The sequence below is a fragment of the Ambystoma mexicanum genome, chromosome 4q (genome assembly GCF_040938575.1).
Source record: "Ambystoma mexicanum isolate Mex_15411 chromosome 4q, UKY_AmexF1_1, whole genome shotgun sequence".
Taxonomy (NCBI): Eukaryota; Metazoa; Chordata; class Amphibia; order Caudata; family Ambystomatidae; genus Ambystoma; species Ambystoma mexicanum.
This window is the reverse complement of record NC_090928.1, coordinates 624,674,422-624,689,163: the sequence shown is the minus strand read 5'-3', so window position 1 is coordinate 624,689,163 and position 14,742 is coordinate 624,674,422. Positions and strand designations below refer to the sequence as shown.

The 14,742-nt window shown below is 45.5% G+C and overlaps 1 protein-coding gene across 1 annotated transcript in view; it reads left to right on the top strand.

Moving 5' to 3' along the window:
* SLC1A4 (solute carrier family 1 member 4) overlaps positions 1-14,742 on the top strand; it is a 267,158-nt gene that overhangs the window by 67,788 nt on the left and 184,628 nt on the right. Inside the window, exon 2 of the mRNA XM_069608167.1 lies at positions 9,905-9,947. Coding sequence (XP_069464268.1) covers positions 9,905-9,947 — 43 coding nt within the window. The remainder of the gene's footprint in view (positions 1-9,904; positions 9,948-14,742) is intronic.

The following is a 14,742-nucleotide window of genomic DNA, read 5'->3' as shown; positions in this document are numbered from 1 at the left end:
GCAAATCGCTGATACTCCCTGAGGATGAGGGAGACAGCCAGGCATGAAGTGCTCGGGTTACTGAGGTATATGAGGAGGTCATCCACATAGAGTGATAGGCGGTCCTCCCCCCACCCCCGGCCAAGCAAAACCGGTCCAGTTGGTGTTAGCTCTAAGTTCAATTGCGAGTGGTTCAATGGCCAGGAGGAAAAGAAGTGGGGACAACGGGCATCCCTGCCTTATACCTCGACCCAAGGGAAATGATTTAGAGGCGCTGCCGTTCACCCTTACTGTGGCCTCCGGGGATGCATAGAGGAGTTTAACCCATGATATAAATGTTTACTCCAGGTTCATCTGAGCTATGATTGCCCACAGTGCATCCCACCCTACAGAGTCAAATGCCTTTTCAAAGTCCACCGCCAGGAGGACTAGTGGGGCTGGTATTTCTTTAGCTCTGCTCAACGCCAGTTGGACTCTGCATAGGTTCATGTGAGTGGATTTGTTGGGCATAAATCCACATTGGTCTGGGTGGACGAGAGTCTCTATTACCTGCAATAATCTTTTAGCGAGTGTTTTGGCGAGGACTTTGGCTTCGCCATTAATCAGGGATATGGGGCGATAGGAGGCACATTCCTCCGGAGGTTTCCCAGATTTGTGTATGACTACTATGCATGCCTTCCTGAGGTCCGGGGGGAGAGCTCCTAGTTCTTTGCTGCATAGGAACATATGGGTAGATAGTGTACAACCGAGGCATTTCCATGTCTCTGTAGGGAACCCATTGGGACTCAGAGTTTTCCCGGGTTGGAGCTGTGCAAGCACCTCCTGTACTTCAGTGTCAGTGATTTCATCGTTCAGGAGATCTGATTGGCGCTGTGAGAGTTTCGGGATCTCAATCCGGCCAAGGTAGCGTGAAGGTTCGTATGGCGGGCTCTCGATGGGTGGGGTCTAAAGATTCCTGTAGTAGGCGGCGATTGCTTCAACAATGTCAGAGCCTTCAGTCAACAATGTTCAATCCGGAGATTTAATGGCCCGTACATGTCCCATGCTTTGTTCACGTCGCTCCAACCAGGCCAGGGTCTTATTTGCTTTGTTGCCTCGTTTATAAATTTGGCTCTGGACTAGTTGGTGGGCTGATCATGCGTTATCTAGAGACAGGTTGCTGAGGGTATCTTGTGCCTTGAGCAGAGCCTCTTTTGCTTCTTGGTTGCTGTGTTCTAGGATTTGTCGTTCACACTCCGGGACTCGTGCTTCTGCTTCTCTAATCCTCTGGACTTTTCGTTGTTGGTGGGCGGAAACCGCCGAGATAGCTTCCCCCCGGAGGACGGTCTTGTACGCCTCCCAGATCGAGACAGGACAGTCCACTGAGCCATCGTTGATCTCAAAATATTCTGCTGTCTTTTTTTCCAGCTCCTCCGCAATTTCAGGGAGACGGAGGTGATATGTGTTTAGGCGCCAGTTACGATCCGGACATCGGTTGGAATTCTTCATAGTTAGAAGGAGCGGAGAGTGGTCCGAAATTCCCCTTGCGAGGAATTCAGCATCGAGGAGTCTATGATTTATGCTGCGGAGGATGAAGGCGTAATCAATCCTGGAGAGCGACTTGTGGACACCAGAGAAGAAAGAAATGCCAGCCTCTTCATTATGAAGTGAGGGCCATGTGTCCACCAATCCCAGGGCTTCAGCGAACACTGCAAGTGATGTGGAGGCGGGGCGGCTTCCAGATCTCCTATGAGATCTATTGACTGCAGTATCCATCACTTCGTTGAAGTCCCCACCAATCACCCATATATCGGCCTCTTCCTCCAGGAGTAAGCTCCGTAGCTTGGAGAGCAGTTCTTTCGTAAGCGTGGGGGGGCATAGATTGCTGCAAGGCCCCCTTTCTCGCCCCAGATGTCGGCTAGTACCATTATGTACCAGCCCCGGAGGTCAGTTTTGAACTTCCTAACCTGCAGGGGGACACGCTTATGGACGAGTATCATCGTGCCCCTGGAACCTTTCGTGAATCCGGCATGGTAGGTGTGCGAGTAGTTGGATCGTTTGAAAAAGCTGGTGCTCGTGCCTATCAAATGTGTTTCATTTAAGAGAGCGAAATCCGGCGAGTATCGGTTAAGGTACTGGAGCACCAATCTTCGCTTTATGCTGGAGCCAAGGCCGTTAACGTTCCAGGACAGTATGGTTACCTTGTTGGAGTTCATTCTATCTGCGTGTGTCTCTTGTCGGGGCATCTGGAAGGATCAGTGGCGGTTGCGCATTTTCCAGAGATGTGAAGTGACATTTTTCCCAGGGGAGACGTCCGGGGGTCGTCTCGTAGTGGTGTGCCTGCAGACAGGATGATAAGTGTGTCAACGGTCTTGCCCGTAGACAGTGCTTGATTTCCTTGCCAGCGTTTGTCAATGTCGTGCCTTCTTGTCCCGTAATTCTTTGTCCTTACATTCCCATAATTCCCCCCACCCTGTACTTCCCCCCGCAACTGGGAGCACCTGTCGCCCAAACATTAAACTTATAACTTGGTAAACTTCCTCGGGATAACCCGGACTGTGATAGCGCCCGCGCCGCATTAGGGGCAGCGGCCGCTAAGTAAGCACTCCCATGTTGTTGTGTTTGTGAATTAGTCCCCATATTGCGTGGGCCTTATCCCTTCTCCGTAGGGGTCCCCGTCGTCCGTGTCGGTCGGAGATCGGGGGGCGAGGGCCACCCAGACCGGGGCTTCTGTGGAAGCAGGCCCGGTGGTGTGCGTCTCACTCTGGAATCCGTGAGAACTTGGGTTTCAAGCCAGTCCCATGCCTCTTTGGGGTTGTAGAACAGATGAGTAGTGCCCTCATAATGGACTTTAAGCAATGCCGGGAAGAATAGGGTGTATTTGATGGATAGCGACTGGAGCTTCTTCTTGACAGAGTCAAAAGACTGGCAGGCTTTTTGGACTTCCTTAGTGTAATCAGGGTAGAAACCAACCCTGTAGCTGTTGTATGTGATCGGGCCAGAGGCTCTCGCCATTTGTAAGATCACATCTGGGTCCCGGTTGTTCAGCAGACATGTAATTATTGTTCTAGGCGGGGCTCCTCGGGTAGGTTGGCCGGTGGGGACTCTGTGTGCCCTCTCAACGGAAAAGAATTTGGATAGCTTTTTTGGGGCAAAGACATGGGCGAGCCAATCTTCTAGGAAAAGTTCTGCGCTGGGGCCTTGCTACTTCTCTGGTATTCCGAGGATCCTGAGATTATTGCGCCACGCCCTCCCCTCACTATCTTCAGCACGGTATTCCAGTTAGGCCACTTTTTGGGCGATCGCGGTAAATTGCTGCTCCAGGCGGTGTACCGTGTCTTCTGTGTCAGACACTCTCTGTTCTGCCTCTCCTACCCTGGTCGACAGGTTGCGGAGGTCTTGCCGTATGAGGGACACCTCAGAGGATAGGCCACCCATTTTGAGTTCCAACGATGTCCTCGAGTCTCCAATCGCTTTCATGAGGTCTAACAGAGAGATATGGGGGTCCTGGAGCTCTTCGGAGGCGTCTTCCTCTTCTGGGGGCTGAGACCCGCGGTGGGGAGGAGCCCCCACGGAGTAGAGGTCCATCTTGCTTTGTAGCATTTGCCGTTTGGATTTCTCCTTCCCCATATCGTGATTGGGCGATCCTGCGTGGCAGGGATCCGAATGCTTCTCGTTGTCACACCAGGGGTAGGTGGGTGACGGGAGAGGTCCTTTGTGAATCATGCGATCATGTAGAGGATGTGCAGGGTGCTCACCGCTAATCTGTGCAGGAGCTGCGTCTGTGATAGCAAAATGCAGCCTCTGCGAGTGTCAGTCTCGCTTCCACGGTGGTATAGCACACGTGGCGGGCGCAGCCCACGGGGAAGAAATCGTCTCACTGGCAGTAGTGTCCCATAGGGGGGCCGTTCTGCCGTGCTTCCGCCAGTTGTGGTCGCCACTTAGCGAAGGAGGGGGGGAGAGAGATACCGGGGTCCCACTTAGTCGAGGAGTGTCTCAATTAGTAGCGGGGAGGAGTACCCTCCGTCTCCCTATTCGTAGTTTGGGTCCACCACGCCAAGGCCTCGAGAGGAGGACTGTGTCCTTGTTCCATGCACTGGTATGTTGCTGGCCAGTATCTATCTCCGGCACATACAGTGGCCCACGTGGCTACTGTGGTCTTTGCAGATGGATTAGGCTGTGCAGGGGGCTTTGAGGGGGTAGATAGGGTGGCCCCCCAATTCAAACACACTCGTACCTTGTCGTGAATGTGTCCGCGTACAGCGTTTCTTGCAGCAGGTGGGGTGCGCAGCACACGACTCTCCTGCCGTGCTGCAGCTGGACCCTGGGCGTTGTGGTCTCTCTGATGGAGGGAGGGGGGCTGACAGTGGGTTTGTGTTACAGGCACTCAGGCTCCAGGACCCCGCTCATCCATGGCACTGCCTCGGGTGGGATGGCCGCCACTCGTATGTCCTCGGGCCGCGTGCCCCGCCTCCCGCGGGTCTCTGAGGCAGGCCAGCGCGGGAGACCACGGTCGGGTCCCTGGTGGCGTGAGCGGGGTGCCGCCGGGACTTGCAGGCAGCCCGGCGGTGTGGTTCAGGGCGTCCCCTCGCGCCGGTTCCCCCTCGTTTGCTGCTCTGTGAGGGGGGAGAAGCTACAGCAGCCACACCAGCGCCTCAACGGTCGCGGCCCACCAGCCAGAGGATACAGGATGAAACACTCTCTCCCCGCTCCGTTTCTGCTCGGGGTTGCGGCCAGTGCTTCTCTGGATTATCCGACGCTTCTCATGTGCCGCAGGGATGGGGCAAGTCAGTAAAACGGGGATTTTTCACAGGTTATATGCAGTGGCTGCCGGGAGCCGTAACGCTTAGGTCTGCATGCGTTGCGCGCGCATGCGCAGTCAGGAGTGGTCTTCTTGATTCAGAAGAAAGGTTTCTTCACTAGGAATGATTGCCAAAAGTTCACTTCTGGGTGATTCAAAAGGAAATGTTCTTCTTAAGGCATACAAATCAAAAGTCTCAAAAAAGGTTCCTTGGATTGAAGGTTCAATAAGGCACATAGAACACAGAGTCTTGTATTTTCACAATGTCCAGAGAAGGACCCTGTCCTCTTGATTCCACAAACACTAGAGGGTATATCTCCCTGCACCTTGTCTTTTTCACAATGCTCCCAACAATGCAGATAGAACAAAGACTCTTGTATCTACACTGTATCAAAAGAAGGACCCCTTCCTCTTGATTCCTTTTTACAATGTCCTTAAACACTAGGCAGTATATCTCCTGAAGACACGCCACTATACGCTCACACTAGAAAAAATGCAACCCGCTAGGGGAAAAGGCCAAGAAACTCTTGCAAGGATAACAAGTATTTATTTCCATACAAGAAGGGAAAGCGCAAACAAAGGACTCTGCTGCCAGAGAAACATTCTGGCAAAAAATTGTAAAAGCAGAATCTTAAAAGGAGACACAGCGTCATAGGTGATGTCATTGTATACAGTGAAAACCCGCTTGGCTGGTTGGTGCGACCCTATAGGTGGTCGGCCTGCTCCGTAGGGGATGGCAGGTCGTTGGTCCCAGTCCGTCCGCTTTTCCATCACGTGGGTTCTGCTGGGCTCATCGTCTCCAAGGAACCAAGGCCGAAGAAGCAATTAGCTACATTTGTGAACAGTACTACTCTATCATTATACAGTTCACCTGGCAGGCTCGAGGACTGGCACAGGGGGAGTCTCGAGGTCACACCGACCCTCACATACTTCACTCATTCCCGATCACGTCATCAGCTCCCAAGGCTTCCACCCTCTCGTTTGAACTATAATGTATCCCTCCCTGTACCTCGCACTTCAAATGATGTCATTATAAAATAAAGGTGGGATGACCATACTCTCAGATCTTTATGGTTGATTAGTTTATGGTCGTGGTCTGGGGCCAACTGGTATCTTGGAATTCAGAGGTCTCCAGACTAGGGAAGTTGTAGGGACTATACCTCTAAGTTAGCTGGGTGGGGGTCGGAGGCCTGCTTCGGGCTGTTTGTGATAACACGTACACCAAGGCGCCCAGTACTATCTTGTGGCCTTGCAGGGCACATTCTTTTTAGAATAAACATATTGGCAACAACCTCAAAACAAAAAAGGGTTTCTGTGCCAGTTGGCGGTGTGGGCCTCTCTCATCAGCGCTTGGGCCTATCCAGATTTCCCCCTCAGGCTCGTGGCCTGTGTCTAACACACTAAATATTGCATGGCCATGCAGGCCCTGTGCCATAACTATGGCTACTAATATCTACAAAAATGGTGTTCGCTTGTTTACATGCACTATGTCTAAATGTCTAAATTACATACAATATTATGACTGTGTGGGGACCTTTAGGACTCCCCCTGCCCCTGGTCTATGATAGTTCTTTCAATGGGGCTTTTCTCACCTTAAAGCACCTAGGGGGTGAGATTGGCTTGCTCCCTTCCCAGCACACCCTTTCCTTGTTCTTTTTAACAAAGCTCCTGACAATGCAGATAGAACAAAGAGTCTTGTATCTTCACTGTGTCAAGAGAAGGACCCTCACCTCCTGATTCCTTTTTACAATATCCAAAAACACCAGGGGGTTTATCTCCCTTCCCCTGGCCCTTTGCTGATCCTTAACAGTTTGTACCCGCTTCACTGTTCTGCCAGGTTTTCTTGTTGTTGGGTCTCAGACCCCTGTGACATTTGCTTCTCTCTCTTGTGAGTCCCAGACCCCTTGGGATTCTTGCGTTCGGGTCCCAGACCCCTTTGGCTTTGTACCTGATTCACTATCCTGCCAGTTATTCTTGTTCTCGGGTGCCAGCTCCTGTAATATTGGTTTCTCTCTCCTTTTGGGTCCCAGACCCTTTAGCCTCTTGCTCTTGGGTCCCACAACCCTTTGGATTCTTGCCCTTGGATCCCAGACTCCTTTTGCTTCTTGTTCTCTTGATATGGGCAGCAACTCTGAGGGACTGCCACGAAGAAGATGGCTTTGGAGGACGCTCCTTACTGGATGCGGGTCCCTGACCCGTGTCCCACTGCAGTATAGTCTCTCTGGGTTTCCAGCAAGCCTCCCAGTTTCCTGCCCCTTCTCTGGTTGCTCACTAGTCTCTGTTGGCTGCTTCTGGGTCTCTTGCCCCAGTTCGAAGAGCTCCTCCTGTGCTTCGAGTTCTGCAGCAGCTTTCTGGTGTCACGTCGCAGGCAGACCATGCCTTCTCGATTGGCTGGCACTTCGGTTTCCTGTTTCCAGGCATGGCATGACCATGGTGAAGCTCTCCAGAGCGCCTCTGCTGATGGGTAAGTGCCCCGTCTGTGTTTGCTTTGCTTGGCTCCTATCCGCTGGCTCCACAGCTCCCAGTACCTCAAGGGAGGATTCTCACTGTAGTCAAATTTCCCTCCTCTATTTCACTTGTGTCTTGGCCAATAGGAAATTCCCAACGACTAGACTGCTCAATATGATTCACAGAGGCGCACTTCCTCCTCGTCTCAATACCGATCTTGAGGACTCCTAGTGAGTCGATTGGACTCTTCTTTGTCTCAGTATTGATCTGGAGGACTCCTAGTGAGTCAGTTGGACCCTTCTTAGTCTCACTACTGACATTGAGGACTCCTAGTGAATCCATTGGACTCTACTTCATCACAGTACTGATTTTGAGGACTTCTAGTGAGCCTTTTGGATTCTCCTTCGTCTCAGTACTGGTTGTGAGGACTCCTAGTGAGTCAGTTGGACTCTTCCTTGTCCCAGTACTCCCTAACATCCTAATTTTATGTAAACAGGTAGGAAACCTAAGGATGGTGTTGTATGGGGTTAGAGAGGAAGGATGATTATGGTTAGATGGGCTATGGGGATACCATGTTCTACCCAGATGGTCACTAATCTCATAGGGGATTTCCCTCCCCATGAGAAACACCCGCTTAGTACCACCCCTAGTGGGACTATCGAGTAGCAGCCTTACCTCCCTGGCCATATGTGAAGGTGGTCCCCTAGGGAAGAAGTGATGACGTCTGGGGATTCGTCACACATTACAGATTAAGAGCTATATACAATATGATTGAGCACCACCCTATAATAGGGTGGATTTTCACCCCGAAAAGGCACCATTTACTGCGACACCAGCGATGGAGGTGAAACTTGGAAAAAGTCCCAGAAGTTGTGTATACTTTTTCTCCTGTACAGAAGGTAAGCATGAGTTCTTGGCTCCAATGCAGGAGGAAAAATCTTTCAAAGAGCGGATATGGGGAAGGGTGAAAAAACAGAGCATCTCTGAGGCCCATCCTCTAACCACCTTTTTTGGAATGCATAAAGGAGTCAGAATCGATCTAAATGAGGGTGGAAATTGATAGTAAAACAAATAATAAAAATACAGTAAGTGATATTTCTGGAATACCACCAGCGATATTTCAGTAATATCACTACCGTCACCACTGGTGCATTGGTAAACCTGTAATTGGGTGGATTTTCAGAAATATCACTGTCGGTAGCGGTAATTAGCACTAGTAGGCGGAAATTCGGCACAGAAATCCTCAGGCACTATAATGAGGCCCTTCATCTTAAGCACAATGTTTCATGTTTTCCGTAAGATTAAATACTGTGAATGGGGTAGATGCCTTTCTCCACACATACCTCCATAAATGCTTCTCTGGAACCCCCTAGTTACAGAATCGGTGCATAGCTGCTATTTCATCATAATAACACTTCTAGTGTACCACCTATATTTTGGATAACAGTAACCGCAGTCCTCCACCCCTGTACATTTGATTAATTCATGGGGTCAGTATACGGCCCGGGGGTGAAATGCACGGACTGTTGTATGGACTGTGATTGTGCGCATCTGGAGCATGTCGATTGCAGACAGGGTACATGACCAGTGGTCCATGATGCTACACCCAACGTACTTATAAAGACCAACAAAACTGTTACGTAAATAAATATTCAAGGAGAAAATACGTTAACAGTAATTCAACATTTTGTGTTGCACTTATTTCAGTACAATCATTCAATTGTGTTGCACTGTAGAATGGGGGTTGCAGGCATTTGTATCTAGAAGTGTGTCTGAGAGGATGGAAGCATACACCAGGTCACGTGTAAGCATCTCTTTCATGAGCTTTCAAGGATTTGCACATATTTTGAGAAACCGAAGACTTTTTATTGTTGTCTTTGATTGTCTATCCAAGGTATTACCCGAATTGTTCGTTACAATTGTTCGAATGACACAATTGTTCGAATAATAGGGGTCCTAACTGACCTTCTGCACAATTGACCGTATGGTCATTTTAATATATATTATGGGTTGGGTTGGTGTAATAATAATATAAGGGGATTGGGAGGGGTTGGATTGGGTGGGGGGATGCAGAGGGTTTCCCCCCGCATATATATCTTAATTGACCCTTTAAATTCGTTCAATTGTGCAGAAGGTCAATTGTTATTCGAACAATTGACATTCGAACAATTCGTATACAACCCTATCCAAACCACTGATAATCCATTACTGTTTACGTATTGCCAATCGTCAAGATACTAGATAAACTCCTTTGTTAATTGAATACATGATTGTTATCCAAAATCTCAAGCTATTTTGAATCCAGATGGTGTTAAATGTTACCAAACAGTGTCACACGTGATTTGACAATTCTTATCTGGCTCTGAAAGTTTCATTAAATAGTCTGAGGAGGAAGGCATTTGGCTAGAGAGACTGTGTTCCGTCCTTTCTACATAGTTAACAACATGAAAAGTGCAGCATAGAATTGTGGACGTCTGAAATGTGCTTTCCTGCAAATAATAGACTGTTGCATTTGCTCACCCTTTAAGAGAAAAAAAAGATTTTTGCCAACACCAGACAGAATTCAGTTTTAAACATGCCTATTTCGCCACAGTATATAAGACTTTTGTGCACATTTTCCAAATAAAATAGTCTAAAGATACTTAATTCTGTACATGCGTGTTTTCTGCCATGAAACATATATTTATTTCTTTACAGAAACCTGTTCCCATCCAATCTGGTTGCTGCAGCTTTCCAGACGGTAAGACCACAATTTTCAATTTTTTTAACTTTCAGAAAAGGTGTCCAGTGATACAATCGCCTACAAAATGGCTGCAGTGTGTGTAATTTCCCAAAAAAAGCACCCTCAGTAAAATTAGAATATTTGGGGAAAGTATTTTAGGGATCAGGAAAAAAGAAAGTCCCTACGTGGCGACTTTTTCCAGTCAACATTATTACATGGAACCAGAGAAAGGTGTTGAGCGCATGATAAAAGCCACAACCCACATGCTTTGCTTTGTGGGCCTTATGGTGGCATTGATTCTTTTGTGCCTATTCCACAAACCTTTACTGAGCTGTGTGCACCTTGACAAGCCAAGTGGGGTTTTTGAAGCAACAATGAATGCACCGTGAGGTGTACTTGCCCCATCAAACGGTAAGCTATCTCAACAAGCAAAATTAAAGACTTCAACCTCTCAGGTTTCCAGTCCGGAGCCTTCTCTGGATTTCTGTTGAAGGGACGCACATGGATTGCAATAAGCATTGCTTAAAGAGGCGCTAAATGCAGCTCCCCGGTATCAGGCATCCCCCAGTATGCAGGAGCTACATCTAGTGCTTAGTGAACTACAAATCTAACTTTCTCTTGAGAGGCAAACTATAGCCTTTTGACCATGGTATATTACCTGTTATGGTTTCAATGTCTTCTACGGGTATCCAAATGCCCACTGTCAATTTCACATAGTTATGTCTGTATGGCACGAGATGGTCTGGGGAGACAAAAGTACATCATGGTATCAAGCTAACCAGGCTCATCTAGGCTAAAAGGAGAAGCTGACACAATCTTAATTCCAAGAGTTTCTTTAATTGGCCACTGTTAAATTATGACCCAAGTGTACACTTGCTTTCAAGAGTTTGTGTGTGTTTCTGAGCTTGATGGTCTTTCATTAAGCGTTTTTCTTCTCAGCCCAGTTCTTACAATAATGATGGTTAGAATCCACCATCGTTCTTGGTTTGGCGGCTCAAACCCACTTCAGCCCTTCCCACAGTGCCTTCAGTTAGCTCCTCCACCTCACCCATTTTTAGGGAGATCTTTTTGTTGTTTAATAATCTTTATTAGATGAATAGATAACAAGTAATACAAGAAAAGGTAAACACATTTTTAACAGAATTTAACAAGTATACTCTCTCGGAGTAAAATATTTGAAACAAATGACATAATGAGTTCAACTAAATAGATTCAATGCAATTATTTTACCAAGTAGGTTTTGAGACAGACAGGGGGGGACAGGAACAAGGAAACAAGACAGAAACAGCCAGGAAACAATAGGGAAGGATAGGAAGAGGAAAGCAATGATTACAACATTGAATATATTTAGTAAGGACTGCTAAGGTAATGAATAAAAACATTCAATTTTTTGTTAAATTTGTGCAATCAAAAGAGGAAGCATGACATTTTTCAATCCAATGCGTACAACAGATAGAATTCTACCAACTGTTATAGGATAAATTAGATGTATTTTTCCAATTATAAGTAATGCTATGAAACACAGTACTGATAAACAAATTAAATATAGTCAGAGACTCAATTTGATGTAAAGTCGGATTAACAATGGTGCCAACCATACGGTTAGAGAGGGATAAAATGAAAGATCAATTGCAAGCGAGACCAAATCCTAGTCCAGAAAGCAAAAACATATTTACATAAAAAAATTAAAGGAAGAAAATCAGCATTAGGTTCATGACAAGACCAACAATTATTGGGAGAGTTATCTATGGGTTTGGCCATATGCAGGGGTGTAAGGTAGGCACGGTGAAAAATGAAAAAATAGGCTTGGGTAAGATTGGCAGCGACAGATGTGGAACAGCACATTTTCCAAATTTGGGTCCATAGATCTGAGGCAGGATGTAAATTCCAGTCAATCTCCCATTGTCCAATAATGCTGTGATTTAACAGGTTGGGTGAGGGGGTTCGTTTAAGAATGCATAGAACCTGGCAGCCTTAATAGAGGGATTGCTACTTAGAAAAGTCAGAAAAGGAGAAAGGGAATTTTGGGTCAACATGGATAGGGATTTAGTTATTGATTTGATAAGGGATGTGTGAAAAGGGAGATCTGATTCAGGAATATTGTATTGTAAACAAATCTGTGTGAAGGGGATTTCTGTAGAATTGAGAAGGAGTTGTTTAACAAATTTGATGCCTGATGAGTACTATCTGTAAATGATAGTGAGGTTGGATTTGGTGGGATTTTGTTTATTAAACCAGAGGAAGATGTCCCCTAAGTTGGTTTTAGAGAAAGAGTTTGTAAGGAGTTTATTCCAAAAGGACTTAAAAAAGTGTAGAGTCGGAAATGAAGTTATATTGGGCTAGGAGGAGGTCATTAAGAAGTGGGAGAGGGAGAGTGGGGCGATAATACCAGCTTCAATCCTAACCCATAAAAGAGCATTTTTGAGGTGGGTTTCATAATATTTAAAGATAGTTGTTTTCAGATAAAGGCTTTATGGTACAATTGAAAGTTAGGGAATTTAACTCCACCAAAAAGTTTAGGAAGTCTTCATTTTGTTAATGGCGATGCATGGTGTTTATGATTCCATATGAATTTAAGAAGAAGGGAGTACATTTTTTGTAAAAAGAAGTATGAATTACTGTGGGAATCATAGATAAAGAGTAAAAGATAATGGGGCTAACAATCATTTTTATAGTATTGTGGCGTCTCCACCAGGATAGGAACAGAGGTGACCATTTTGAGACCTTTTGTGTAACTTTATCAACTAAAAGGTTAGTGTTGAGAGTAATAGTAGTATGGATATCTTTAGCGATAAAAAGTCCTAGATATTTAATGTGAGACGGTTGCCATAACATGCCAAATAGTGGGGTATTGGCTGGGTTACATGCATTAGTGAGAGGCATGACCTCAGATTTATCACCATTTAATTTGTATCCAGACACAATAGAAAAGTTATTTGTAGTAGTTATTAAATGCTGGATAGCAGAAGCAGGGTTAGAAAAATAAAGTAGGATGTCATCTGCATAAGCGTATAGTTTTATTTCTATGTTATTAATGAGGATATTTGATGTTGGTGTTTGTTCTAATGCTATGTAGGAGGGGTTCTAGTGCAAGGTTAAATAATAAGGGAGAGAGGGGACAACCTTAATGGGTCCTTCTTTTAATTTGTAAAGAAGAAGAGAGAGCGTTGTTGATAAGAATTCTAGTGGTTGGAGATGGGTAAAGGACTTTGATCAAATTGATAAAGTAAGGAGAGAAGCCATGCCAAATTAAGGAGCAAAACATAAAAGACCAAGAGACATGATCAAAGACTTTCTCTGCGTCAAGGGTCAAAAGGGCTAGGGAGGTCATCAGAATTTTAAGAATGAGAAAGCGTATTAAATAAAAGTCTAGTATTAGATGAAGCGTGGCGATCTTTGATAAAACCAGATTGGTTAGAGTGTATATGTTTTGGAAGATATTGCTCTAAGCGCTTAGCTAGAATTTTGGCAAATATCTTAGAATCAGAATTGATAAGAGAGATTGGTTTGTAGTTTTTAATTAGAGAGGGATCTGTGTCTGGTTTAGGGAACAGTACGAGGAGTGCCTCCCCAAAAGAGCCAGTGCTTTGACCAATTCCAACAAAATAAGAGTATAATTGTAAAAGTTTTGGAGCAATGGAATCGATAAATGTTTTATATAAATCTACAGAAAACCCGTCAGTGCCAGGGGCCTTATTAGGTTTGAGGTCTGATAGGGCTTGTTTGATTTCTGTTAGGGAGATAGGTGTGTTAAGGGAGGAAAGGTCGACAGGGTTTAGAGGATTTTCTTTGTATTTTCAAAGAAAGATTTGATTTCAGAAGTATTAATAGAAGAATCAGAAGAATAAAGATTGGAGTAAAAGTCAGGAGAGGCATCATTTATATCTTTTTGGTTAGTTAGTCTGTTGCCATCAGGAGAAAGGATATGGTTAATGAGCGACTTTTCATTTTTATTTTTTAATTAGGAAGCTTACATTTTTCCAGCTTTGTTGGATCTACTGTATAAGCGTGTGTTAGCATAGTACGATTGTTCAAGAAGTTTGATTGAGGATAACAAAGTGTTATGAGTGCCTTCCGATTCTCGTTTCTTAATGGCAGCAAACTGAATTATGAACCCATGGAGGGTGGCTTTGAAGGCATCCCAGTTACTATTTATGGACGTGTGTTCAGGACGCCTATTGAGAAAAAAATCTTCAATAAAAGATTTTGTTTTTTGGATAAAGGACTTGTCATTAAAGAGAAAAGAGTTACATTTCCATATAGGGGAGAGTTTAGAAATAGCTATTCATTCTAAGGTGGTAGAGACAGGTACATGATCAGAAATGGTTATGGGTCCAATTTCAGAGTTCAAAATAGTGGAAGTTCGTGAAGTGTTAATAAACATATAGTCAAGTATAGAAAAGGATTGGTGGGGAGGGGAATAAAGCGTATAATCTTTAGAATCTGGGTGACAGAAGCACCAAGAGTCAACAAGATTGAGGTTTTGTATCAAATTTAGGAAACTGTTACAGGATTTGGAATTGACAAAATTGGAGGAGGATTTGCGTTCAAGGGCAAAGTCAATAAAGCAAGATTAGTTCGAAAGAAAGTAAGCAAGAGTACCATGGGGGATACCAGAGCATAGAGACGGAATAAGCAAAGGGAAGAGAAGCAAAGAGCAGGAGATGAAGATAAATTCAAAAGTTGTATGAGCATGAACAAATAAAAATGGCAGATGGAGCTATTGCGCAGTAAGCAAGATAATTAGATAAAGGGAACATTGTATAGCAGACAGATTGAAGGCAAAGTGCAGCCATAGTATGGTTTCGGTTAA